The following is a 27927-nucleotide window of genomic DNA, read 5'->3' as shown; positions in this document are numbered from 1 at the left end:
TTCCAGTTTCAAGAGAGATTTATTGCAACAATTCTCTCACTTATACTGTACATCTTACGCAACATTATCTACATAGAATTACTCGTACAAATATAGAATGTTCTGTATATAAATAACTCGTACAAATAGTGTTATACAGTAATTTACGGAAAAGGGCTTGTGTATTTCGACGCTACAACTAATTATAGATATACAATTATTAACTAATCACAGATTATTGCACGTTGATAAGCTGAGTGACAAACGAAGAGCGGGACCATAATTTAGTAATTTACAAAAATGACCACTGCTCAATAAAATGTCAGTATTATCATTCAGAGGCGGTTTAGATCTGCGTTAACGCCCGCTTCCACAGTTAACTTAGAAAATTATTTGGTCACACTACCAGAGTTGTACCTACAAGTTGTGAAACAATGGCTGAAATAGGGTGTTAATGCAGATGTGAAAACATTAGTTTATCAACAACAAAAAGACATCTAACCATGCTAATAAACCCGAAAATACGGTGTTTCCAGACAGAAAACTCATATTAGGTCAAAAAGTCAAACTGGTCCATGTATAAAGCAGATCAGTGACTTGATCACTCGCAATTTCCGACACTTCGAGCAAATTGCATGTTTTTAACCTGTGTTCTCAATGGCCTCTTTCTATTTCGGAGAACAATAGCAGTATTTTCTTAGACGAGGGTATGAAGACGCGATGCAATATGGTTGATCCTTGTAAGCGTCTATTCGACTGATATCTCCTACTAGTGAAGGAACACCTTTATTCATTCTAACAGAAGCTTCGTAAAATCCCTCGTTTGGAGATGTCACGAACTGTAACTGATACAAAGTGTCCATAGCGAGAGTATTAACCGATTTTTCACCCAATACCACACCACAGGAATCACATTCATCGTGAGCGCCTCTTTTGGAGTCTACAAATCTCTGCATGGCTTCTTTCGGCATCTCGCGGAAAGCATTCTTTATTTCCTTTAGTTTCATCCGCTGACATAGCTTTAACAGTTCGCCGCTTTGTGACGTCAAATTGTTAATGTGCCTGACGACAAACTCAGCTGATTCCTTGACTGCGGGCTCATCCACCGACACGGCTTCCAAATCAAGACAGGGGCACCAGTGATCTTCCACACCTGCGCTTGCGCATGTTCGATTTCTCTCGTCAATCCGGCTGAACAAGCTTTGACCAGTTATAATTTCGCTTGGATACTGTGGATATGACAGTACGTGACGTAATGTGGCATAAACGTCAAAAGGTGATGTTAGAACGCGAGAGTTTTGGACCAGATTTTTGTGGAGGTCTGGATACTTGTCAAGAAACCAGTTAGGCAGACTGATTGACATAAATGGAAACCTTTCTTCTAGTTTACCCTGAATTGTCTTTCGCAGACTAGCGAACCGATGCCCATGGTCCCCGAAAATAATCAGCATGGTATTCTTTTCGAATGATTCTCGCTGGAATGTTTGCAAGAAAGTCGTCAGGTCGTCGTCTACATAACCGATCATGTTTACGTCATCATGTGAAATCGAAGCATGAGATGAGAACGCAAAATTACGCCGGTTCTTGTAACTTCGAAAGAAACTTAACAAATAATTGAGAGATACGTTATGAGCAGGTCTGTTATTGATACATTTTCCATTTAAAAGTTTATCTGTCTCTATCCAGAATGGTCTGGCGAAATGGTCTGTTGGAGGGTCTCTGAAACCATGTAGACGGTAATTAAAGGCTGCATACCCTGGAGCGTCTTCCGAGAACATAGTAGCATATCCTTTGTCATTGTAATTTCTGAAAATCCAGCGCCATCTGTCTACAGGTTGTGAGCCGCTCATTCTCCGTCGAGCCTCAGGTTGCTTATTCTCGTCGATTCCAGTGAGCATTCCACACAGCTGCGCAGTAGTGCCGTCCCCTATGATTGTTTCTCCTATCAAAAACGTAAAATTGAGGCTGAATCGTTTTTAGCGTTTTAACCCTATCTAGAAATGATTAGAACTTTTGAAGCTAATGATATAGAAATCAGTATGACCATTTGAGCCTTCTTTTTGCGACTTTGATATTTTGAATCGCCGTGCAGTATTGCAACCTTGCGGGAGATCTTGTTTGCGGATTGGCGCTGTTTTGTATTTTACAGGATAAAATGTGATTGCAATTTCTGCTGATCAAAATAATTTTTGTGATTTTATTTTCAAGCATGAGAATTTAAAAAGAGAGGATACTATTCTAGACTCTTCTATATTGTTCAGTAACATCACACTCGATAATCAGCTGAATTATTTTTACAGTTACATTATGAGCTGGAGATTCCTCTCGCGTGATGGTTGATGAGGAAGAACCCCGAATCAAAAGTCACTGATTACCTTTGCAATCTTATTGGCTCTCAGTGGTGCGATTTATTCATGAATTGTATCATTTCTTGGTGTAAATCGCATCTTTTCTATCAGCTTATGAGAAAACTTTATTAAAACACATCAACCAGTCACATTTCAAGGCTTGTTTAGAGTAACCAATCAAATTAGAGAAATATGAAATACAACTATTGAAACTTTTTACAAACCAGCCCAACACTGGATCAATAAAATATTTGTAAAGACCGAAAAGACCTGTATTTGAGCAGCTGAATTTTGTGATTTCAAAGTGGATGTAATAAAGTGGTAATTGAACTTCGTGTCGAGGAATTTGGTTTTAAATCATACTAAACTAATAACAAAATTCTCGAACATGATTGGTTATCACCAGCCCGATTTCAGCACTAATAGGACAGTGTACGCGTCATGCTTGTAATAGGACAGTTAAAGGGACAGTCAACACGTCATGCCTGTGTAAGTGGACAGAACGTATCATGTGCGCACGCTGTTGTCTCGCATTTCGCCGAGTAAACTGTTGTTATTGTTGTCGCTGTTTTTTGTGAAAACGTATAACCGATATTTAATTTCTTTCCCAAATTTTGTCATAGTTTTAATTAATTGGTAACAGGACTTCGTGTCGTCCAACTCTGTCTGTAATCGGATAACGAGTAGCGTAGCTAATCAGATTAAAGCGCTTGACTGTAGACTGACCCTAATAGAAAACACAAGCCAATCCCCCACCCCCCCCCCCCCCCCCTTTTCAGGGCTTTCCGCAGTTTTTCATTTGTCCAAAGATTCGGTCGCCGTTTGCTAGGCTCAGGTTGTAGAGTGCCGGACTGCCGTGCAGGAGGAAGTCGAGAGTTCAAGGAGGGGGGCATTGGGGTCTATAAGAAACCGCAAAACCATAGAAAAAAAGAATCATCCAAAACCGCAAAACAGCAAAAAATACAGTCGATCAACTCTCTCACCCCTCGACATCTATTTCGCAAACATCACCCGCCGTATGAACTCATTCTCTCATTCTGATTTGCTGATTTCAAATCTGAACGAAATGAGGACCATAATTTTTTAATTTTTTTTTCAGAGGGCACGGTAACGAACCCTGCAATCTGATTGGTTCTTTACCCGGTCAGTATTTTTCTATCTCTGCCCACGGGCCACGGTAACGCTTTCGTGAGTCGCCGAGTACATCTCAACTTTCGTTGCCATTTTTCATAAATATACCTCGTTTTGCCCGCTGGGCAGTATTTTTAAGCAAACACATCGGTCACTACCTCAAGCCGACTTATGAATCCTCTCTTTTCTCTCTCTCAATTCACTTTAGTTGACAAAAAAATATTGGTTTCAGAATGAATTTGTATAAGCAATAGTGTCATTACGTTGGTTGACAAGCGGCCTAACTGAAAACCGTCTGCAATTGATTTTAATCATTCAAAAAAGTACCTAGAAAGTTAAAACGTGAGGTATTTGGTAAACTGAACAATGGAACTTTCATTCATTTAATGTCTGAATTTTCTCAAACAATTTGTTCGTAGTGAAAGAGCGAGCGAAGTTTTAATTTCAGTTAGTCAATAAATATACGCTCTCGGTGAGTCTTTCAAAGTCCGTTCAATTTGGACATTTGGACCATAAATTGCACAACAGAAACTGAAGGAATTTATTGAGAAAAGGCCGCATTAAATCCCCTTGTGTCTCGTTGGAGTGTGCCGTTCGAATTTAGTTTTTGTGGAGGAAAGACCAGATTTACACACGCCGTTGCAGCAAACAAACGAGCAAACTCTCACAACTTCAAAATAAAAAATTTGAATTTACTCACAATTACTTTCCTGGCCGTTTACTTAATGAACAGAGGTAAATCTTCATACATGAATGAATCGTCGATGAGAGTGAAAAATACTTTCCGTTATATCATTGATTGTTTTTGAAGAAAACATTGTCGTGACAGTCCTTGCCGAACTAGTTCCGTTGTTTTTCAAATCTTCTTGCGCTTTTTTTTCTTACGCGCTCTCTAATTGACAGGTGTCAGATTGTGACAGATACTTGTAAAAATAATGTTTCAAACTTTGTTTGGAAGCCTTTTAAATCACCTTTATCATTACGCAAGTGAAAATGTTTCAGTGAAGCATCTCTCTTTAATTTGTATCACCTTTACTTTACCTACCATTTACTCGCTCAAAAATTGTTCAGTTTATGGAAGATCTTGCCGTATTTATAGCCCTAAATCATTCGGGTTCTTTCAAAATGTATTTTGTTAAGTTTAAAAAAAAAATATGTTATTTACCGGCTAAGGGTCGGTCCGTTTGGTGAAAAACTGTGACCTCGGCCTTGAAAATGCTGCCCGAGGCCGTAGGCCTCGGGCAGCATTTTCAAGACCTCAGTCACAGTTTTTCACCATACAGACCGACCCTTAGCCGGCAAATAACATATACATATTTTCTAACGGACAGTTGTATTAATTTTCAAAAATTACTTTAAAAAGGTGGGACAATGAAAGTATACTATTACATTGCACCTTTCGTTGACTTAAATATTTTTTTCTATAATGACTTCTTCGCCGGGATTCCCTTGACATACACATGTGTTCATTCCGTCATTACTAGGGACAGGCGTGAATAATATGGCCAAATATCCGTCATTTAAAAGAAATACTTCATCCTGAAAAATTGAACAGTTGCTGAACCAGTGATAATCATGAAAAGTAAACTACTGGTGGTGGTTAAAGTGCAGTTGATTTCCTAATGTACAGGAGGACTCTTAGACCTATCTTAACGATGAAAGTTGCGACCACAGAATCAACGAAATGAAGTGCTTACCTAGCTACCACCCCTGCGTACAAGCACGCGTGATTGACGTCTCAGACTGATACGTCATTCCAAAGCAGTGGAATTTCAACTCAAAGACGATTTAACAGCCGTTAATCACAAAAGTAAAACCTTTTTACATAACTCAACAAAACATTACTCACCTTGCAGGAAGACGGTGTTTAAGTTCTTCGTCAGATACTCCAAGCTTTTGGGCATCTTTCTTTTAAAATTAGCGTGTGATGTGGAGTCGAACATGATCAGTGCTACATTTAGTGGAATACCACCAGGTTTCTGCTCCCGTTTGAGAACTTCCTTTTTAGGAAACACGTGCATGTGAACGTCACTTTTGGTCTCACCTGAAGATGTCTCGACGTCTACTCGGATGAAGTCGTAATCAACTGATACGTTTCCACTAAAGATTCCTGCAAGTGCAAATTAAAAGAATGAAAAAGAATTTTAACATTTTTTTTCGTGATAGTGCCAAGAACTGTTGCCAACTCCAGTCATGGAAACTCAATAGTCCCCGCTAACTCGAACTCGGTGAATTCGAACTTCCCGCTAACTCGAAACAAATGTGATTTCCCTGGATTTGACCCCGTTTTATCAGCTTATTTGAACTGGAATTCCCCATTAACTCTGAACTAGTTTTACTTTTCCTTTGACTTCTCTGATAACTCGAGCTCTCAAACGTCGGTTGATCGAAGACTTCAAAGAGTCAGAACACAGCCGATTGACTCGTCCTGATATTTAATCGCGATTGATACAAACGTCATACCATTTATGAAAACCCTCTACCTTAAATCGTAACTTCTCAAACTAAACTTTCTTATCAAAAGGCTGTTATAAATCAAACTTAAGGTACGAAAACGACTATTGATTGTGCAACAACAGAGTGTCATTTGCCTCATGTATTTCTGCAACATTTTCAAAGCCTCTTTCCCAGTTGTCATAAATTCCAAGGAAATGAAGAGAAAGGAGTACAATATTTGATCTTAAGAAGTTTTAATTGTTGGCCAAGAAATTTTTGGATGGATTAATAGGCATTGTAAACAAGCAACTGGCTGTTCTACTGTTCCATTTGTGTGTAATTTTAGTTGGTGACATAGCTACCTTCTGTAAGTGAGTTGGTGATGGACCACAACAAGCCAAGAAAACTGGAATTTGCTCACGTCAAGAACACCTCAAAATGTGAATAACTTAACTTAATAACAAGCATCTACTATGAGATTGTCATAAGGAATTGAGAAAGTTGCCAAAGACAACTTTTTGAAACTAAAACAAATTGGCAAAGCTGCGGTCAGTAAACACCGCAGCAACCCTAAGGCAACGCATGTTACTGAGGAAGACATGCAACTTTAAAATCAACTATTTGTTTGGCCAAAAAGATAGGGTAAAGTTAACCCTTTAATTCCCAAGATCTGATTCTTAACACTCACTTCTAGCTGCCACACATATCCTTGTAAACTAATTATGAGAATTTGGTGTAAGATCAAGATAACAACTTCTACCTGATAAGTTTGAATATTCTCATTACCTGTTTGCTGGATAATGTAAGGATATGATAGGGAAAAGTTTTCATTTTGATTTCTTCTGGGAATTAAAGGTTTAACCAGAGACCTTTGGACTGCAGTAGAGCCTTACAATGGAGCAAAGGGAACTGTTCAACACATAATTTATGCAGAAGATCACAGAAACTTTCATTGCTATCAATTGTTGCCATTGTCCAGTTTGATTATGATGATTACATGGGCCCATTTTTTTTTCCTGGAACAAGTTGTACAAACAACAGCCCAACTGCTATAAAGCTTGAAAGACAACAACCACCAATAAGAGATATACTTGGGACTATTTTTTGTTAACAGACTCTATTTTAAATTCGAACGCAACACTAAATGAAGGCCTTAATTATGGGGCGATGCTAGGGATAAAATTACTATGTAAACTTAATTTCAGTTCCAGGATATAATGTATGTAACGAAACTGTTGTGAGTACATTCGCCCCTTGACAATACACACAGCAGTCTGACAGTTTCAAATCACACATTACATATAGGAAAGAGATTTTGAAAGTAACTTTTCTCCGGGTAACCTAATTCGGGAGGAACCCGTTCTTCACAGCCACTTCAAGTACTCACAAGGAAAAGAAAATTATGCTGAACAAGATTATTTACATAAGACACAAGAATGTCGCCAGCTCAGCGTTTTGGATTTTCAAAACATTCGGTGGTTTTTAAAATTTTTTTGCATGTCATAGCTATCATAATAACATAAATGAAAAAAATTACTCAGTTCTGATTGGTTAAGACAAACGCAGTTTTCAGGTAATTCAATGCAGAAGAGGGTTAATTCAGTGCATAGAAGTAACAAACCAGACTGAACAGTTCCTTGAACTGTTTCGCCAGACTTTGAACTTTTATGCGCCTTAAAGACGTGAAAATATCACTATATATTATTGTTTTGATCGTGCGCGGTTGTTTTGACCGAACGCACAATTTCACTTGAAGGGTTTGAATAAGTTATTTCTGCACTTGATGCGCGCGCTTTACTTCTGCATAATTATGATAAGCTATCTCGTTTTTTTTCATGTATATTATAAATACGTAATCACATGATTTTTCTCGTGCAATTTGGAATAAATAAGCGCTTGTAAATTTTTTCAAAGAGTACAGATTGCAAGAGCCCGTAGGGCTCGTGCAATTTTGTTAGTCTTTGAAAAAAAATAACTCGTGCTTATTTATTCCAAATTGCACTCGAAATCATGTGATTACCTAAACTGAACTGTAGATAAACATTTGAAAATGCTCGATGTTATTTGAACGCATATGAAAGGTAATAAATAACTCACTAGTCATGACAAGTATGTAAATACGTCAATATGCTTACGCTGCGCTTAGTCAGTCCAGGAAACTCACACAGTACAAAGGAACAAGCACTGTAGAAAGGTAACTTTGGTTTTGTTCAAACCCAGTTCCAATTTTCTAAGTTAAGAGTGCAACTGTAAATTCCCTAGAAACTTTCTCAGGTACATTCAATGTAAACATATTTACCGAGGCTCATTGTGCGAGCCTGGGCTACCTGTGACCGATGCGCCTTAGATTATAGAGTTTGACTTCAGCGTTTCGCTCACAACACAGAAATATGATTGGATTTCCGCTGGAAATCTCTCAAACAAGCGGTCATGCGTGTCAACCCTTGTCAACGATTTATCATGGCTGATGACCAGCGGGAATGTTTATTGCAGTTTCCGACAATTCGTTCGCTGACACCAGAGCAGACTGAGGCGCTAGAGGCTCTTATCACTGGCAGAGACGTCTCAATTTGGAAAGTAGCGGATTTTGGGGATGAAATGTTCCGATTTACGAAATTTATGAAACATTTCTCGGGATCAATTGCGTTTTGTCGAGATCGATTGAAGTCAGCTCATTCATGTTATGGCTTGGGATGGGCAGAGGTCATTAAGCAGATATTGTCCTTTTTGTTGGTGTGCGTGTGTGTTTGAGAGGCGGAGGGTGGGCTGGGTGGGCATAACCCAGCATCAAATGTTGCTCTAGCAACAAAGTATCAGTAACCCCCATCTTTCACGATCATTTGCACTATTGTGAAATATTCCTTGCCCGTTTCTTGATATCTTTGTTTTTAACAAAGCGACCACAATCGTTCTTAATAGAATTTCAAGCCTTAGTATGGTCTGATTTTCACATATTAATATTTGCGTAGTCACCAAACAACTGAGAGATAAAACCACAAGAAAAGTAAATAAATGGCCAGTGACAAAAGCAATGCTTCGCTTTTCCCTATTAAAATTCGCCGGTTCTTCATGTAAGCCAATAACAATTTAAGGCACATATGTGAAAATCAGTGCGTGTACATCCCTGAACATTGAAAATATATCAAGTCTCCACTATTTTTCTCAACAAAATGAACACATATCGGTTAAGAAGATGAAACGTATGGACCACGTGCAAAGCTGTCAATTTTTTCTCGAATATTGCGTGTGTTAAAATATTTAATAGTGACATTTCATTTACATCTACATCTACTTTTATTAAGTTGGTAAATTCTGTACAGAAATCTCACCAACCAACTCGCGCGCATAGTGAGAAGACTATATGAAGGCTTGGAATTATTTTATAAACGATTGTGATCAAGAAACGGGCAAGGAATATTCCACAATAGTGCAAATAATCGTGAAAGATGATCGCGGAAAAGCGATATGCGTGACGCTTGGTAAGTTGTAAGATGACATGTTATCACGTATCAGACGAAAAAACATATAAATTGTCAGTCTGCATTTTGTACCAAGTCTGCAGTCTGCATTTTGTAATATTGACTCTCACTAAGTAGGGAGGGGTAGCATGCGAGACTACTTCAGTTCACGGTCCACAATACAACTTCCGTCCACGGTCGACAACTAACCGTCGACATCTGCTTCACCACAATACCTCATTCATTACTTTAAGCATGATTGAGCTAAGAAGGTAAGAGTTCAGCTAGCGTATCAAATAACTAACGTCCTACAGGGTTGTCTGCCTATGACAATAGCTTTATTCTGAATATCCTGATTACTGATTGTCATGCAGCATCCCGAGGTACAAATCTTCCATATTCACAGTTTGATTGCTGCGTAAAAATTAAACATGTGGGCGGCCATCAAATTTTCTTGATTGACGTGTTCTCTCAAACCATGACTTGTAAATTGATTTCACGCCTAAATTTTCTCAAAATAAACAAAAATTTGCCTCGTGCGTCTGAGCCCTTAAACTGTAGTACGTACTATTCATGAGCTTCACTCAGAGCTTCCGCAATACATCGACATCGATTTTTTTCGCTGATTTTTCCGACCTCGTGCGATGGACTTCGCCGTAGAGAAGGGACTGATCGAAATCTAGTTACAAAACATAACTCACTACAAACATATTTATCTCAAGTTACACTTATGTTTTATCTCACCTTTCTGGTCAGTCGCTGACGCTCGACCTCCACTCGTGTTCAAAACTTTAACCGGATCCGAAAGAACCACACGAAAATCGTCCCCTTCAGCCCTTCCAATTTTTCTGAACTGTGCTGAGACGACAGCTTCGCCTTCAATTCGAAGCACGTTGTCTTCGAAACTAGAATAACTGACACCCTCGCAACTGAGTTTGCCAAGATCTTTCATAAAGTTAACCACGCTGGGATGAAAGGGATCTAGAACGGGCAGCTTACAAGCGGCAGAATCATTGGCTGCTGTTTGAATTAACATCTCTTGAACATCATTTACTGGTGTTTGATGGTGAAGTTTCGTGTTTGGTGTTCTTAAATCGAGACCTTTGTAATACACAAGCGCAAACGATGTAAGACTGACAATGCCAAGCGATAAAGCGAAGCATCGATAGTTCAAACGTCTAACCAGTGAGGAGAAGGTAGAGGTCTTTTGAAAGAGTCTCCTGGGCATACTTTTTGCGAAATATATCGCTACAAGGAGAAAAACGGCAACACGAGCAATGGTGGAGGAAAACAAATTTTAATTTTAAAAAAAACGCCCCGCACGTGACTTGCGTCCAGTCCTCTTAACCAAAGGTTGCCACACGCGGGTTAAATTAATGAATAGTAAACCTTTTGCAGTCGAATTCTTGTGAGCGTTTTCGAACCTTTCCGTGGACCAAATTGCAGCGCGTCCCGATTGTGTTGAAGATTGTTCGTCGATACATGTGACAAAGAGGGAGCCAAGACTTACTACAAGTCCTGCGCTCTATTCGGTACAGACTGAAAACTCGCAAGTGAACCAATCGACTAGTGTTTCTATTCAAGTTATAATAATTGTTGGGTCTAAATTCGCGGGCTCCGGGCATTAAGGCACAACCATTACTTTCGAAATAAGTCTTTAACTTAAGTCAGTTGATATATTTTTACAACGAGAACATGAAAATTACATAGGGGGTAAGTTTCTAAGGAAACGGTGCTGCTGCGTCGTTAGGAGGGTATAAAAAGGGAATTCGCTTCGACGAAGGGCTAACGCTCGAAACGTCAGCTTTTGGATTCCTTTAAGTGGCTAATTTAGGTTATCAACTCAGTTGATGATACTAAATTACCATGAAAATTACAGTTTAATAGAAAGAGAAATATTGTTGAAAAAAAGGGGGGGGAAGTACAATGGTCCATTAACGGGGCACAAAGCGGATTTGGTTCGTATATTGTTACAAGTAATTTCTAACATTCCCAGTGTAGTTGACACTCTCCATTATTCTTTTTCTTAAAACTTGATACAACTCACTAGCTCAGGTTCTAGCACTACTCTCACAAGGATAATTTTGGCCACCAGCCTATAAAGGTGACAGTTATCAAGCTGTCAATCTTTGACAAGCGTCATTATTAAACTAGCGAATCATGTTAAGTTACCTGAAACAGTTCCCGCATATTAAGTATGTACCTTCGGTTTGTTGATTCTTTCCAAAACGACTTTCTTCCTAAAAATTTCACACTTTTGCGGTTAAGATCGGGCAAAACAAAAACAAGACTGGTATAAGAATTATAAAGTACTCCTTAGAATTACATTAGAAATTGCACATCGGCTCTCAAGTCAAATTCCACGATAGGAGATTATGTAACTTGGCTAAAATCGATAACAGCCTTATACAAACATTTGTGGAGTTAAATGAACTATTTTCTCCTAAACAGAAAAGATATCCATCCCTCTACTTGCAAAGTAAAACCGCTAAAGAAATAGGAAATGATCAATTAGCTTATAAAATTTTCTTTAACTGAATGGCTAGTATACTATGTTATTCATTTTTCAACACCTAAATGAGTTAAAAACACACATGTAGAAAATTCTTGCTTGATGCCAATTTTTTTCTTTCAACAGTATAGCACTTGAAACTGACATGGCTGTCACGTTCTGACATGACTGCATATGCTCGGTGGCGTGACACTGTTGTCACACCGTTGATAAATGTGCTAGTTTGTCACAAACGATTTTGTTTTGCAGTTTCCCGACACAAGGCGGATTAGGTTAAAAAAAGGCACTTGAAACTGACATGACCGCATAATCTTTCTCAAAAGAAGCGCTTGTGCAAATATTTGGTGCATTGTTTACATTGCTAGTATCTTTCGTGCTGACATTTTCCTCTTCTTTTGTGATGGTATTCAAAATATTTTAAATTTAGAGAACGATAGAACCACGTACTCGAAAGTACTTTAGGAAGTTCCTTGTAAAGCTTTTTGGATTGCATAGACGACTGCGTGGGATTACATAAACGACTGCGTGGCGATTACATCGATGACTACGCGGCGATTACAAAGTTGAGCACACTAGAGGTCGTGTTGGTTGTCGACATGAACTAAATAAAGTTACTGTGGAACCAAACGCAGTTTTCTGTCAGGATCAGAAAGAAGAACGTAACAATCGTCCCTCAAGGCCTTGCAACTTTTCTGTATTGTGCAGAAACGAAACCTTCGCCTTCAATTAATTCGAAGAACGTTGTTTTCAAAACTGGAATAACTTATACCCTCGTAAAGTTTTCCCGGATCTTTCACAAAGTTAACCACGTTGGGATGAAATGGATCAAGTACGGGAAGTCTAAAAGCGGCATATTCTTCCTCAACTTAAGTTTCATCAATTCCTTTTGCTAATGTTTGTGTTGGAGGCAGCAGATCGTAAGCATATTTAGAGATGATTGATCGGTAATGAAACCACTGTAATAAACAAAAGCAAGAGATGCCCCCCCCCAAAAAAAAACAAACAAATAAACAAACAAACAAACGTAGGCACGCTATGCATGCAAGAGTTATTTTTTGGGTGGGTGGATTAATTGAAACATTGTAAGTGATGTCTACATTTTTAGAAAAGGAAAGAGTATTAACGCAGAAAAGAACGAAAATGACGAATTAACTCACACACAAAATTCAAAATTCGTCAAATTTAACCGCTTGAATCCAAATCTTACTTCGCCTGCACGAATCAAATTCCGCTATTTTCCAGTTCGGTCACTCTTCGCCTCGTGGTGGCTCAATATATATTTGCATTGTAACGCAATGATCCTTGTTTACCATAGATAAAAATCGATAACGATTTTACGCATTCCTATTGGCTAGCTGTGCAATTTGTCCATGAAAGGAAAGAGAAACCCAGCCGGATTTTTACCGTCTGTCATATGCGTACGTGTGATCCCTGCATTCGAAAGGCAGCTATTTTTTTAAAAATATTTTCTATACGTCCCTACTCCAAGATTTTGAGTTTACTTTATTGAGTCAAGGTCTTCACAGAGAGCAAACTGATTATTTCACCCTAGATGAAGAAATTGTCGAACAGTAACAGTATTTCCGAAGTAGAGGAAAATTGTGTGAGATACAGTCTGCCTGGTTTTTATAAGCATCAATCCGACTTATTTCCGCTGTAAGTTCAGGAACACCTTGCTTCATTCGAACCGAAACTTCGTAAAATCCTTCGTTCGGAGATGTTGTAAATTGTATCTGATATAAAGTGTCCCTGACGAGAGTGTTTTCAGTCTTTTGGCCCAACAGCGCTTCGCAGCCGTCACATCTGTCATCTGCGGCGTGCTTTGCCCTTTCAAATCTTTGCAGGGCTTCCTTCGGCATCTCACGAAACGCGCTCTTTATTTCCTTCAACTGCAACCGCTGACACAGTTTTGATAATTCATCGGTATGTGACGTCAGATCATTAATATGCTTTAAGACAAAAGCTGCTATTTCTTTGACAACGGGCTCATCGAGTGACACGGCTTCCAAGTCAAGACAAGGGCAATAATGATCTGCTACACCTGTACTTGCACATGTGCGATTTGTCCTCTCAATTCGGCTAAAAAGGCTCTGACCAGTGATAATTCCGCTTGGATACTGTGGGTATGAAAGAATGTGACGTAGAGTAGCATAAACGTCAAACGGTGATGTAAGAATATGCGAATTGTAAACGAGATTATTGTTGAGGTCTGGGTACTTTTCTTGAAACCATTTCGGTAAAGTGATTGACATAAATGGAAGCCTTTCTTCGAGTTTACCTTGAAGTGTTTTCCTCAAATTTGAGAAGCGCGCTCCATGGTCACTGAAAATAATCAGCATTGTATTATCTAAGAATGATTCTTTCTCAAACTCATCGAGAAATATTTTTAGATCATCGTCTACGTAGCCAATCGTGTTTATGTCATCATGAGAAATTGCACCGTGTGAGGCGAACGCAAACCTCGGCCGATCCCTATATCTACGGAAGAAACTCAGTAGATATTCAAAAGATACATTGTGAGATGCTCGGCTGTTGACACAATGTGCTCTCAAAAGTTTGTCTGCCTCCATCCAGAATGGTCTGCCGTAATGGTCAGTAGGAGGGTCTCGGAAACCGTTTAAGCGATAATTGAACGCTGCAGTTCCTGGTGAATCTTCTGTAAAACAAGTGGCGTATCCTTTTTCTTTTAGATCTTTAAAAATCCACCGCCAGCTGTCGACAGTTTTCGATGAACTTTTTCTCTTTCGTGCCTCCTGTTGGTTTTTCTCCGGTAAACCAGTTAACATTGCAGCCAGCTGGGCAGTAGTGCCATCTCCAACGATTGTCTCACCTGTCAATTGGGTAAGACTCAACTGATCTTTGCTTCACACAGAAAGGAAGGCGTGACTGATTTAAAGCTATGGCTGCACGTACGCTTATAGTCACCAAATGACAAGACAAAAAAGGAATGTTTCACTCTGAATAAGGGGATATCACAAATTGTAGAAAGAAAGGACTCTTATAAATTATAGTCACCAAGGCGTTGAAAATACAGTGAAAGTGTTAGATTACTAGAAGTACAACTTGCTTTACTTTTTCCGTTAAGTAGGGGAAATGAACGAGCTGGTAAGGCTTTCTTTTCTTTATTTTTAGAGCCTAGGAAAATGGACTACCATCCTCAGGGCCATTACCATTTGAAGCCACATGTCACCCAGAAAATCTACAGCAAGATTCATCACTATCAAGTTTTTAGCCAGAGAGCTAGTAAATCGTGAACTATTAGGCGGGACCTTAGACCAGCGATAGTATTTTCCTTCTATGTTGGGAAAAAAACAATGACTTCTTGCTGAAATTGGAAAACACTACATCTAAGAACTAACTGGGGTAGAGAGAGAAACCATAGTTGTACCAGCGGGAAAACAATAAATGGGAAACAGCAGGGATGTTTCGGATAATAGATAAATAGAGAATAGTAGTCGACAAGCTGCTGTTATCGCAAATTTCCGGAGAGGGTTATGGAAGCGGCCTTATTTTCCCGGCGAGGAAGAAAAGGCGAGTCAATAAACGGGGGTGTAAGTTCGAGAAGCAGGGTGTTTTGAAAGGTTAAAGCTCTTTGGGATAACCTCTAATGCAAGAGGCTAGTCACGGCTGTTTTTTTTTGCATCGGTAGGCGTATTAATAACCGATTACATCCTTTGCGGGTAAAATTAAGTAAAATGGAGTTTTATGAGACTTACCTCGCATAACAATAGAGTTTAAATTCGTAGTCAAATGTTTCCAGCTTTTGGGTAATTTTCGTTTAAAGTTAGCAGTTGAAGTAGAGTCAAACATAACTAGCGCAACATTTAGTGGAATACCGCCAGGTTTCTGTTCCCTTTTGAGAACTTCCTGTTTAGGAAACACGTGCATGTGTACGTCACTTTTCGTGGCTCCCGAAGACGTCACGACCTCGACTCGGATAAAGTCGTGATCCACCGCTGCTTCACCATGAAAACTACCTGAAAAATAAACGAAAATATAGACTTTTGATTAACACCTTGTACTCAAACATCTGTATGCATATTTTTTCCTTCTGTTTTCCATACATTCCTTATGGCACCAAAATGCTTCTAAAGTTGATGACAATTTCTTCCATTCTCATTCTCCGCTTGTGGTATCAACAATCTTATGTCCTTCCCTGTATCGAGTCTTTTCAAAAATTTCCAGTTTAGAGGTTTCTAACAGCCCGCGGCCACATCAACCTTGGCACACGACCGTTGAAAACCAGCTTGGTAACCCACAGGCGGCCCAAGCTCACGTCTCGAGAAAAAGCCAACGATGATTTCATGACGCGTTCATGAATTCATCGTTGGCTTTCTCGAGACGTGAGCTTGGGCCGCCTGTGGTGTCGGTTGCGCGGGGAAGATTGAGTTTTTAGTGTATTGAAATGAAACTACAGTATATTTGCTTGGATTCTGCGTTGGATTTGTGGTCGCCCGGTCATTTTGAGCTTGGATTTTGCGCTTCTCGGCTCAGGCGTTCGGAAATGGAATGTTCAGCCTTGGGCTTTTCTTATGTACGTTGAAAACGTCGAAATGAACAACTCGCTAAAATGGGCTCTTTTCATCAAAGTAAGCGGTCAGATAACAAATGATACACTGTGGAAGTAAGGTGAGGTATTTTTTTTGAGAATTTGACGTATTTTTTTTATTCCTGAGGGCGGTCGTAAATATGCCCATACAAACTCTTATAATTCCGCCATGACTGTTATTGCGCAAGATGATCATCTCACAGCTGGAGCTTGGGCCGCCTGTGGTGAGTCATGCTTTGGTGCTTTCATTAAAACATGACAACCTTGCAAATGGAAACACTGACAATGATCTACAACATTTACGTGTTATACTTGATATGGTGTATGTTGTTCCTCGTTGTTGAAGGTTACAAAATAAACACATCATTTTTGAGGATTATTCGAGAGACAGAGCCTTTAGGCACAGTTGCAATGAGTTTTACCACTTGAAGCTGTAAAACAACGCGATAGAATGCGATCCCAAACTCATAGAGCATAGAGAAATAAGTTTGAAGAGTGTCTGGGACTTGTTTTCGAGTCAAAATTTCTGTGTTAGCTGCAAACTGTTGACTGAACACGCACGACAGGACATTATGATAGGCACGATAGGTCCAATAATGATAGTGACGAAAGTGGCGATGAACTGGCAGAACAAATTGGCCAGTGCAACATGCCCACACGTAAGTGCAGCAACAAGCAGGTTCGAGTTCCTGCAAGCTATCACGACATTCTCTGACTTTAAAGCCGGAAGTGAGGTGGTAAGTTGTAAATTACTTTCACACAATGTAGATACAATACAATGTTTAATAAATGTACTTGTGTTATTCTATTTCATCTGGCAAGTAGTTATGAGTAACCATTCTGCCCTATATAAAGCATTTTTAATAAATGTTGTAAGATCAAAGCTTCAAGCTTACGTTACAAAATCAAACGGTATGGAAAGAAATAAAGTACTACTGCACGTGCTGAGTAAGAAGAAAAACGCTCAAATGTTTTCCTTTTCAGACATGGAAACGAGGTATTGCAGTGTATCGTCGCCTGATTTAAACCTCGTAAAGCACTAATCAGGGAGAGAGAGAGAGGAAAAATCAGGGAGGAGAGAGAAATGGCCGAAAAAATTAGGGAGGAGGGAGATAATAAAGGTAAAAAAAACGGGCAGTTAAAATTTAACTGCCCGTTCCTCTCCCTTCTGACAAGTCAGTATTATGAGCCTCTTAAAACTAATTAAAGTAGCTCGGCTTCAGTTTCCTTTATCAGGAATTCGTAATAAATTCTTTCAGCAGGTGAATTTTGTACACGTTTTGTTGCTCACCTGGAGCGTAATCTATCTGAAGTTCACACAAGGTTTTCAAAAGGTTTTCATCACTGATTGGCAAACTTTTCCTCAAAAAATTAAAATTCTCTTAGAGGTCTTAAATTAGCAACAAAGCACTTAACCTAATAGCATCGCCATTAACTAACATGGCCGCCGAGATCGTTGCCACCTTTATCGGAAAAGAGTAAAAACATATTTACTAACGATGGAGAACTTAAGCAGATCCTATTCTGCCGGAATAGGGAGAAATTAATTCGCGTCGCGGCGACGCGAATTAATTCCTCAACAATTTAAGGTTTGCTTTCACGTCAACCATCCAAGTGGAAAGCCCTTGTTCTAGCATTCTGAAAAAGTAAAGAAAAGAACTATAACCTTCTGATTCGTTGTTTGTGCTTCAAAAGCTCTTTCCTCAGGGTTATTAAATCAAACACGTAAAAGTTTTGAAGTTGCTAATCCGATTGTTTTGGTTACTACTCCTTGACGATTGTTGATAATAGAAATGCGTCTGTGCGTGAAAGAAAATGCAAATTTCCCACGTTGCGCAACTTTGTGAATTAATAACTGAGTAGAATTTTCACTTCTAACAGTGAATCATTCACAGAGAAACTTTTTCATGGACACAATTTTCTAGTTAAGTAGGCTATTCAACTGTAGAAGGTTTATTACTCCACCAGCTGTTATTGTTCTTCTTCGCAAATTATATTTATGAAAGTTTCTTTGCATGACAAAAATGCAAATTTCTTGCGTTCCTCGCTGAAGACTCAGTGAGTCACGGAAAAAATTCTCAGTCCTTAGTTGATTCTTCAGAAAGAAAAGCTTGCCAAAGAAGCAATTTTCTCTCTATGTGGTTGTCCGCCAAAACCAAGAGGAAAGAAGTAATTTGAGTTAAGCAAAATTGCTTGGGGCTTTGTTCAACTAGTTACTACTTGTTTTTAAACTTCCATGACCAATCAATGTTTTGCGAAGCTTTAAAACCGTTCAATCAGACCAACAATATCTTTTACATTGACATATATTCCTCGGTAATCGATTACACCGAAAACATTCAGGAAATAAAAGCTATTAACATTAAAAATAAAGCTCCGCTTTTGAGGTCAGTTTGGCCTACAGAATCCATGCATGCTGTTTACCGTTATTCATTTTCACAAGGTTTCGCAACACATCGACAAGCAGTTTTAAAACAGAGCATATTGGATTTAGTAACTTGCAAGTACGTGCTCATAAAAAACGATTTAATTTACTTGGAAGATTTTTGTATCGATTCAATATCAAGCGACACAGATGCGTACCTGGAGAAGAGCAAGATAGATGCGAGTGAGCTTAGGTCAGACATTTGCAACTTACCTTTCTGATCGCTTGTTTCGTTTTGAATGTTTACAGGATCCGATAACACAACACTGAAGTCGTTTCCAGGAGCCCGTAAAATCTTTCTGTACTGCGCAGAAACAAGCCCTTGGCCTTCAATCCGAAGCACGTTGTTGTCATAACTTGAAAACCTCGGTCCTTGGCAATTTAGTTTTCCAACATCCCTTATAAACTTAACCACACTCGGATGGAATGGATCTACGTTAGGAACTTTGCAAGCAATAATGCTTCTATCCTCTTCTATTTCTTTGGTAAATCTAATTTCAGCCTTCTTGGTTTCATTGTCTTTCAATGTCTGGGTGGGGTTTGACAAACCGTTAGTAAAGGAAGAAGTATTTGTCAATCTTCGGTAGACGAGGCCAAATGAAAACAAAATGAAAATTCCAGCTATAAAATGCCATTGGATGCGACGACGTTTCCTACAAGTATTTCTTGCTAGTTTTAACATCGACATTTCAAGCACAAGCTGTTCGCATAAACATTTCCGCAATCGCCAATGCGCATACCTCAACCTAGTGCCAGATCCCTCACGGGACAAGTTGTTCGCGCGTCATCAACGTTTGTTGAACTTCGGCGGGAAACAGAGTCAAGAAAAGCCTCGAACGTTTGCAAAGCTTTCTTCGTTCTACGATGGGCTGAGGAGATCGTTACTCTGTGTGGGGATGCGACCATAACCGCAGATATCCCAAAAAGAGCGAAAATTTTGAAGAACACCTTTTATCTACATTTCGTGGCAAAACGTGTAGTTATGATAATATCAGCTTCCACCACTATTAGAGTTACTTTTTATCTCATCAGTCACCAGTAGGTTACGCTTTTCACTACCTATTTGGCCCAGTGTTTATATTTAGTTAATATTTTCCTTTCCAGAATCATCACTTTTCCTTTCATTCTTTCCTCAACGATTCTGCGTACCGTGTATTCTTTCAGAAATAATACAAGATTTGGACCATCTCGCGTGAATGGGTCGCGTTTTAAATGTCTGTTGGTCGAAAAACTTATGTCAGACTTGGAAACCCGTAACGAGCTGAGCCAATAGCAGAGAAGCTGTGAAGTTTGGTGTAACTTGTCTAGTGTCACAACAACGGTTTCGTAGGTGAGACCAAGGAAGATCATTCTAGTAGAGGGAAGACAGTCCTTTGTCGGTGAGGATTCGAGACCCAGGTTGGTGTAAAGTTGTCCAAGGTGCGTGAAAGCCAGTACCGCTTCATCATAGGACGCCAGCCTCGACGCCTCGAAAGTCGTCATTATAATTTACACAATCAAAGTGAAACGATGTACGGAAGAAGTGAGCGGTAGTGTTGGTAGTGCGAGGGTCGCCGCGCGGAGGCCAAACGGAGAACAAACTCGAAATGTAATAAATCCTGCCAGCGATAACCAAGAAAGATGTAGTCCTTGGGGTCTACGTGGATTTGCCTGTATGCGCGTTTCAAGTCTTTCTTGAAAAGGTAACAAACTGGGCCCTAGCTAAGACTAACTAGCTAAGATAGGGTCTACGAAATCTGCGGAACGAAGGAGAGTAAGGTAAAGTCCGGAAGTTTGCAGTATGCACAAATATGTTCTGCACCCTGTTGTTGAAACGAGCTTCTGCCGGAGCCGTTACGGTTCCACTCATGGCAATAATTCTCATGGCAATAATTGTGTGCGGTGGAATGGTTTTTGTTGTGGTTGGCAGTGAGAAGTTTCGTGGAAAGACGGTTTAACTCTAATATTGAAGCGTTCGATTTCGCTGAAATTGTCGCCCCAATTGGCACGTGTGGCGTGGAAGGATAAAACAGCGTGCCATTGATATTTGGACGCGAGGCGCATGAGGGACATCAGTGTTGTTGTATTAAGGCTTGTGTGGGTGCGGTTTGTGAAGTCAAAATATCCAGATATCCGTAAACAAACTCTGTGACCGAAAGATCTCAGTTTTTTATTCCTGAGAGACCGAATGGAATGAATAAATTATTTTAATATTATTATTATTATTATTATTATCATTATTATTAATGTTATTATTGTTTATTTAAATTTAAAGTTGCTATCTCTATGTGGCTATTTTTATTTATCATTTTTATTATCACCACTACGAGATAATACCATCACACATGGCTGAGATTGCTCCAACAGACCATCTTGTTGGAAAGGTTTGGGAGGAAAACGCTTTTGGTCAATCTCCCCAATTTGTTACGATGTTTTTCGGAAAGAACGTCACAGAAAGCACAAAAAGGAATAAGTTCATCGACAACTGTCGATAGCTGGGGCTGGATTTTCAGAGATCTAAAAGGCCACTGGTTTTTCAGAAGATACACCACAAAGTACAGCATTCGATTTTCGTTTTCCGAGACCCTCCTACTGAAAATGACAGCAGACCATCCTGGTTATTCCTGAGAGACCGAAAGGACTGAATAAATATTTTAATACTATTATTATTATTATTATTAATGTTGTTATTATTTATTTAAATTTAAAGTTGCTATCTGTATGTGGCTATTTTTATTTATCTTTTTTATTTATTTATATTTATTATTTATTTATTTATTTATCATTTGGAACTGTATAAGTGTGGAAGTCTGAAAATATGCAAATAAGTCTTAACCTTACTCACATTTATCTTAACTTGCATTGTGATGACGTGTTCTGTGCTCTTTTACCCCAAGTGAAAGCCATTTATTGCCAAATGTAGCTACTACAGACAACCGCCTTAATGAATCCAGCCGAATCCATTTATGTCAAACGATGAAAAACATAACATTAACAAAAACTCATTGAAGAAACATCTTCCTTATTACCGTCAGACCTAAAATTGAACCGTCAGTAGCCTGAAGAGCAGGCGTCCTATTAGCTAGCGCGAAATAACGTTATAAGCACGCGGTCGTTTACCCGACTGGCCATGTTTATTTTGGAGTTAGAGTGGACGGTGGGGGTAGGGGGCGGGGAAAGGGCAAGAATTTAACTCCCCCACCTTACCCCTCTCCTTATATTTGACCGTCGACCGCTCCTTGGTCCAAATTTGTTAATTGGTCTTCATAGAGAGCAAAATGATTATTTCACCCTAGATGAAGAAATTGTCGAACAGTAACAGTATTTCCGAAGTAGAGGAAAATTGTGTGAGATACAGTCTGCCTGGTTTTTATAAGCATCAATCCGACTTATTTCCGCTGTAAGTTCAGGAACACCTTGCTTCATTCTAACAGAAACTTCGTAAAATCCTTCGTTCGGAGATGTTGTAAATTGTATCTGATATAAGGTGTCCCTGACGAGAGTGTTTTCAGTCTTTTGGCCCAACAGCGCTTCGCAGCTGTCACATCTGTCATCTGCGGCGTGCTTTGACCTTTGAAATCTTTGCATGGCTTCCTTCGGCATCTCACGAAACGCGCTCTTTATTTCCTTCAACTGCAGCCGCTGACATAGTTTTGATAATTCATCGGTTTGTGACGTCAGATCATTAATATGCTTTAAGACAAAAGCTGCTATTTCTTTGACAACGGGCTCATCGAGTGACACGGCTTCCAAGTCAAGACAAGGGCAATAATGATCTGCTACACCTGTACTTGCACATGTGCGATTTGTCCTCTCAATTCGGCTAAAAAGGCTCTGACCAGTGATAATTCCGCTTGGATACTGTGGGTATGAAAGAATGTGACGTAGAGTAGCATAAACGTCAAACGGTGATGTAAGAATATGCGAATTGTAAACGAGATTATTGTTGAGGTCTGGGTACTTTTCTTGAAACCATTTCGGTAAAGTGATTGACATAAATGGAAGCCTTTCTTCGAGTTTACCTTGAAGTGTTTTCCTCAAATTTGAGAAGCGCGCTCCATGGTCACTGAAAATAATCAGCATTGTATTATCTAAGAATGATTCTTTCTCAAACTCATCGAGAAATATTTTTAGATCATCGTCTACGTAGCCAATCGTGTTTATGTCATCATGAGAAATTGCACAGTGCGAGGCGAACGCAAACCTCGGCCGATCCCTATATCTACGGAAGAAACTCAGTAGATATTCAAAAGATACATTGTGAGATGCTCGGCTGTTGACACAATGTGCTCTCAAAAGTTTGTCTGCCTCCATCCAGAATGGTCTGCCGTAATGGTCAGTAGGAGGGTCTCGGAAACCGTTTAAGCGATAATTGAACGCTGCAGTTCCTGGTGAATCTTCTGAAAAACAAGTAGCGTATCCTTTTTCTTTTAGATCTTTAAAAATCCACCGCCAGCTGTCGACAGTTTTCGATGAACGTTTTCTCTTTCGTGCATCCTGTTGGTTTTTCTCCGGTAAACCAGTTAACATTGCAACCAGCTGGGAAGCGGTGCCATCTCCTACGATTGTCTCACCTGTCAATTGGGTAAAAAGCAAGGAAGACTCAACTGATCTTTGCTTCACACAGAAAGGAAGGCGTGACTGATTTAAAGCTATGGCTGCGCGTACGCTTATAGTCACCAAATGACAAGACAAAAAAGGAATGTTTCACTCTGAATAAGGGGATATCACAAATTGTAGAAAGAAAGGACTCTTATAAATTATAGTCACCAAGGCGTTGAAAATACAGTGAAAGTGTTAGATTACTAGAAGTACCACTTGCCTCACTTTTTCCGTTAAGTAGGGGAAATGGACGAGCTGGTAAGGCTTTCTTTTCTTTATTTTTAGAGCGGAGCCGATTTCTATCTTTTCAACCCTACGATGGAATAGCTTAGGAAAATGGACTACCATCCTCAGGGCCATTACCATTTGAAGCGTTCATATTGTGTCACCCAGAAAATCTACTGTGATCGATTCGCACGCAGATTCATCACAATCAAGTTTTTAGCCAGAGAGCTAGTAAACCGTGAACTATTAGGCGGGACCTTAGACCCGCGATAGTATTTTCCTTCAAGGTTAGGAAAAAAACCAATGACTTTTTGCTGAAATTGGAAAACACTACTTCTAAGAGCTAACTGGGGCAGAGAGAGAAACCATAGTCGTACCAGCGGGAAAACAATAAATGGGAAACAGCAGGGATGTTTCGGATAATAGATAAAGAGAGAATAGTAGTCGACAAGCTGCTGTTATCGCAAATTTCCCGAAAGGGTTGTGGAGGCGGCCTTATTTCCCGGTGAGGAAGAAAAGTCGAGTCAGTAAACGGGGGTGTAAGGTCGAGAAGCAGGGTGTTTTGAAAGGTTAAAGCTCTTCTGGGGTAACCTCTAATGCAAGAGGCTAGTCACGGCTGTCTTTTTGCATCGATAGGCGTATTAATAACCGATTACATCTTTTGCGGGTAAAATTAAGTGAAATGGAGTTTTATGGGACTTACCTCGCATAACAATAGAGTTTAAATTCGTAGTCAAATGTTTCCAGCTTTTGGGTAATTTTCGTTTAAAGTTAGCAGTTGAAGTAGAGTCAAACATAACTAGCGCAACATTTAGTGGAATACCGCCAGGTTTCTGTTCCCTTTTGAGAACTTCCTGTTTAGGAAACACGTGCATGTGTACGTCACTTTTCGTGGCTCCCGAAGACGTCACGACCTCGACTCGGATAAAGTCGTGATCCACCGCTGCTTCACCATGAAAACTACCTGAAAAATAAACGAAATACATATAGACTTTTTTTTCCCTTCTGTTTTCCATACATTCCTTATGGCACCAAAATGCTTCTAAAGTTGGTGACAATTTCTTCCACTCTCATGAAATAACTGTTTGATTCAGCAGTAAAATTGTGGGGAGAAATTATAGGTTACTTAATCGAAGAATTTGTAAGGATGATACCACATAATATTATTTCTCTGATAGCACAGAATATAATCTCTCTTCCTGAACAGAATATTATGTGTCCAATAAACTGCCGTGTTTTTAAAACGTTTTCCAATCCCGGCCGAGAAAAGCAGTAACTGCACACGTGTAAAATTACGATAATTTTTTTACATGTGTTTGATATCACCAGTCAGCCGCAGAAAAACTCGCCATTCACGTCACTCGCCATTCGCATCACTCTGTCAGCTTGAGGAATGAATGGCAAAACGTTCACCATTCTTAATCCAGGATGGTTTGCTCATTCATTGATAGAGTCGACTTTTCTTGTCATCTAAGGCCCGTGGTATTTATTTAATAAACAAAATAATACATGGTTGCTTTTTGATATGGAATTTCTCTTTCCATTTTCAACTTCATATCATTCACGAGCATAGAAATGCAGTGCAGAAAATTAGTTGTGATTTTCAACTCTTCTGATTGTGGATCAAAGTATAAGAAAGCCATGGAAATCCACACTGAAAACATTGCAAATGGAAACACTGACAATGATTTACAACATTTACGTGTTATGCTTGATATGGTGTGTGTTGTTAACTGCCTACCCTGTAGCCCAACAAGCTATAGTTCCTCGTTGTTGAATGTTACAAATAAACACATCATTTTTAAGGATTATTCGAGAGACTGAGCCTTTAGACACAGTTGCGAAGAGTTTTACTACTTGAAGCTGTAAAACAACGCGATAGAATGCGATCCCAAACTCATAGAGCATAGAGAAATAAGTTTGAAGAGTGTCTGGGACTTGTTTTCGAGTCAAAATTTCTGTGTTAGCTGCAAACTGTTGACTGAACACGCACGACAGGACATTATGATAGGCACGATAGGTCCAATAATGATAGTGACGAAAGTGGCGATGAACTGGCAGAACAAATTGGCCAGTGCAACATGCCCACACGTAAGTACAGCAGCAAGCAGGTTCGAGTTCCTGCAAGATATCACGACATTCTCTGACTTTAAAGCCGGAAAGGAGGTGGTAAGTTGTTAATTAGTTTCACACAATGTAGATACAATACAATGTTTAATAAATGTACTTGTGTTATTCTATTTCATCTGGCAAGTAGTTATGAGTAACCATTCTGCCCTATGTAAAGCATTTTTAATAGATGTTGTAAGATCAAAGCTTCAAGCTTACGTTACAAAATCAAACGGTATGGAAAGAAATAAAGTACTACTGCACGTGCTGAAGAAGAAGAAAAACGCGTTTCAAATGTTTTCCTTCTTTTCAGACATGGAAACGAGGTACTGCAGTGTAGTGTCACCTGATTTAAACCTCGTAAAGCACTAATCAGGGAGAGAGGGAGGAAAAATCAGGGATGAGAGAGAGAAATGGCCGAAAAAACTTGGGAGGAGGGGGATAATAAAGGTAAAAAAGAACGGGCAGTTAAAATTTCACTGCCCGTTCCTCTCCCTTCTGACAAGTCAGTATTATGAGCCTCTTAAAACTAATTAAAGTAGCTCGGCTTCAGTTTCCTTTATCAGGAATTCATAATAAATTCTTTCAGCAGGTGTTATTTTGTACACGTCTTGTTGCTCACCTGGAGTGTAATCTATCTGAAGTTCACACAAGGTTTTCAAAAGGTTTTCATCACTGATTGGCAAACTTTTCCTCAAAAAATTAAAATTCTCCTAGAGGTCTTAAATCAGCAACAAAGCACTTAACCCAATAGCATCGCCATTAACTAACATGGCCGCCGAGATCGTTGCCAACTTCATCGGAAAAGAGTAAAAACATATTTACTAACAATGGAGAAATTAAGCAGATCCTATTCTGCCGGAATAGGGAGGAATTAATTTGCGTCGCGGCGACGCGAATTGATTCCTCAACAATTTAAGGTTTGCTTTCACATCAACCATCCAAGTGGAAAAGCTCTTTCCTCAGGGGTATTTAATCAAACACGTAAAAGTTTTGAAGTTGCTAATCCGGTTGTCTTGGCTACTACTCATTGACAATTGTTGATAATAGAAATGCGCTTCTGTGAATTTATAACGTCGAATTTTCACTTCTATCAGTGAATCATTCACAAAGAAACTTTCTTCAGAAAGAAAAGTTTGCCAAAGAAGCAATTTTCTCTCTATGTGGTTGTCCGCCAAAACCAAGAGGAAAGAAGCAATTTGAGTTAAGCAAAATTGCTTGGGGCTTTTTTCAACTAGTTACCACTTGTTTTTAAACTTCCATGACCAATCAATGTTTTGCGAAGCTTTAAAACCGTTGAATCAGACCAACAATATCTTTTACATTGACATATATTCCTCGGTAATCGATTACACCGAAAACATTCAGGAAATAAAAGCTATTAACATTAAAAATAAAGCTCCGCTTTTGAGGTCAGTTTGGCTTACGTGATCCATGCATGCTGTTTACCATTATTCATTTTTCACAAGGTTTCACAACACATCGACAAGCAGTTTTAAGTCGTTTTTTATGAGCATGTACTTGCAAGTTACCAAATCTACTAATGTTTCCAATATGCCCTGTTTTAATTTACTTGGAAGATTTTTGTATCGATTCAATATCAAGCGACACAGATGCGTACCTAGAGAAGAGCAAGATAGATGCGAGTGAGGTTAGGTCAGACATTTGCAACTTACCTTTCTGATCGCTTGTTTCGTTTTGAATATTTACAGGATCCGATAACACAACACTGAAGTCGTTTCCAGGAGCCCTTAAAATCTTTCTGTACTGCGCAGAAACGAGCCCTTGGCCTTCAATCCGAAGCACGTTGTTGTCATAACTTGAAAACCTCGGTCCTTGGCAATTTAGTTTTCCAACATCCCTAATAAACTTAACCACACTCGGATGGAATGGATCTACGTTAGGAACTTTGCAAGCAATAATGCTTCTATCCTCTTCTATTTCTTTGGTAAATCTAATTTCAGCCTTCTTGGTTTCATTGTCTTTCAATGTCTGGGTGGGGTTTGACAAACCGTTAGCAAAGGAAGGAGTATTTGTCAATCTTCGGTAGACGAAGCCAAATGAAAACAAAATGAAAATTCCAATTACGAAATGAAATTGGATGCGACGACGTTTCCTACAAGTATTTCTTGCTAGTTTTAACATCGACATTTCAAGCACAAGCTGTTCGCATA

General features: G+C 39.3%; 3 protein-coding genes and 1 long non-coding RNA gene across 4 annotated transcripts; 1 reads left to right on the top strand and 3 right to left on the bottom strand.

Annotated features, from left to right (window-relative positions):
* On the bottom strand, positions 1-10633 carry LOC131794666 (uncharacterized). The gene is made up of 3 exons (XM_059112201.2): positions 10097-10633; positions 5308-5568; positions 1-1921 (listed from the first exon to the last, which is right to left on the bottom strand). Exons 1-3 carry the CDS (start codon positions 10578-10580, stop codon positions 648-650), a joined length of 2019 nt encoding a protein of 672 aa, XP_058968184.1. The 5' UTR covers positions 10581-10633; the 3' UTR covers positions 1-647.
* LOC136279953 (uncharacterized) lies at positions 9419-23794 on the top strand. The gene is made up of 2 exons (XR_010717078.1): positions 9419-9624; positions 23705-23794. It is a non-coding gene; the product is annotated as an uncharacterized lncRNA (long non-coding RNA).
* LOC131794665 (uncharacterized) lies at positions 13348-19577 on the bottom strand. Its single transcript, XM_059112200.2, has 3 exons — positions 19052-19577; positions 15581-15841; positions 13348-14694 (listed from the first exon to the last, which is right to left on the bottom strand). Exons 1-3 carry the CDS (start codon positions 19524-19526, stop codon positions 13403-13405), a joined length of 2028 nt encoding a protein of 675 aa, XP_058968183.2. The 5' UTR covers positions 19527-19577; the 3' UTR covers positions 13348-13402.
* Positions 21564-27927, bottom strand: LOC131794669 (uncharacterized). Its single transcript, XM_066164485.1, has 3 exons — positions 27430-27927; positions 24348-24608; positions 21564-23391 (listed from the first exon to the last, which is right to left on the bottom strand). Exons 1-3 carry the CDS (start codon positions 27902-27904, stop codon positions 22100-22102), a joined length of 2028 nt encoding a protein of 675 aa, XP_066020582.1. The 5' UTR covers positions 27905-27927; the 3' UTR covers positions 21564-22099.

The sequence above is a fragment of the Pocillopora verrucosa genome, chromosome 3, assembly GCF_036669915.1.
Source record: "Pocillopora verrucosa isolate sample1 chromosome 3, ASM3666991v2, whole genome shotgun sequence".
NCBI lineage: Eukaryota > Metazoa > Cnidaria > Anthozoa > Scleractinia > Pocilloporidae > Pocillopora > Pocillopora verrucosa.
Note: the sequence above shows the minus strand (reverse complement) of the source record. Positions and strands in the feature narration are given on the sequence as shown.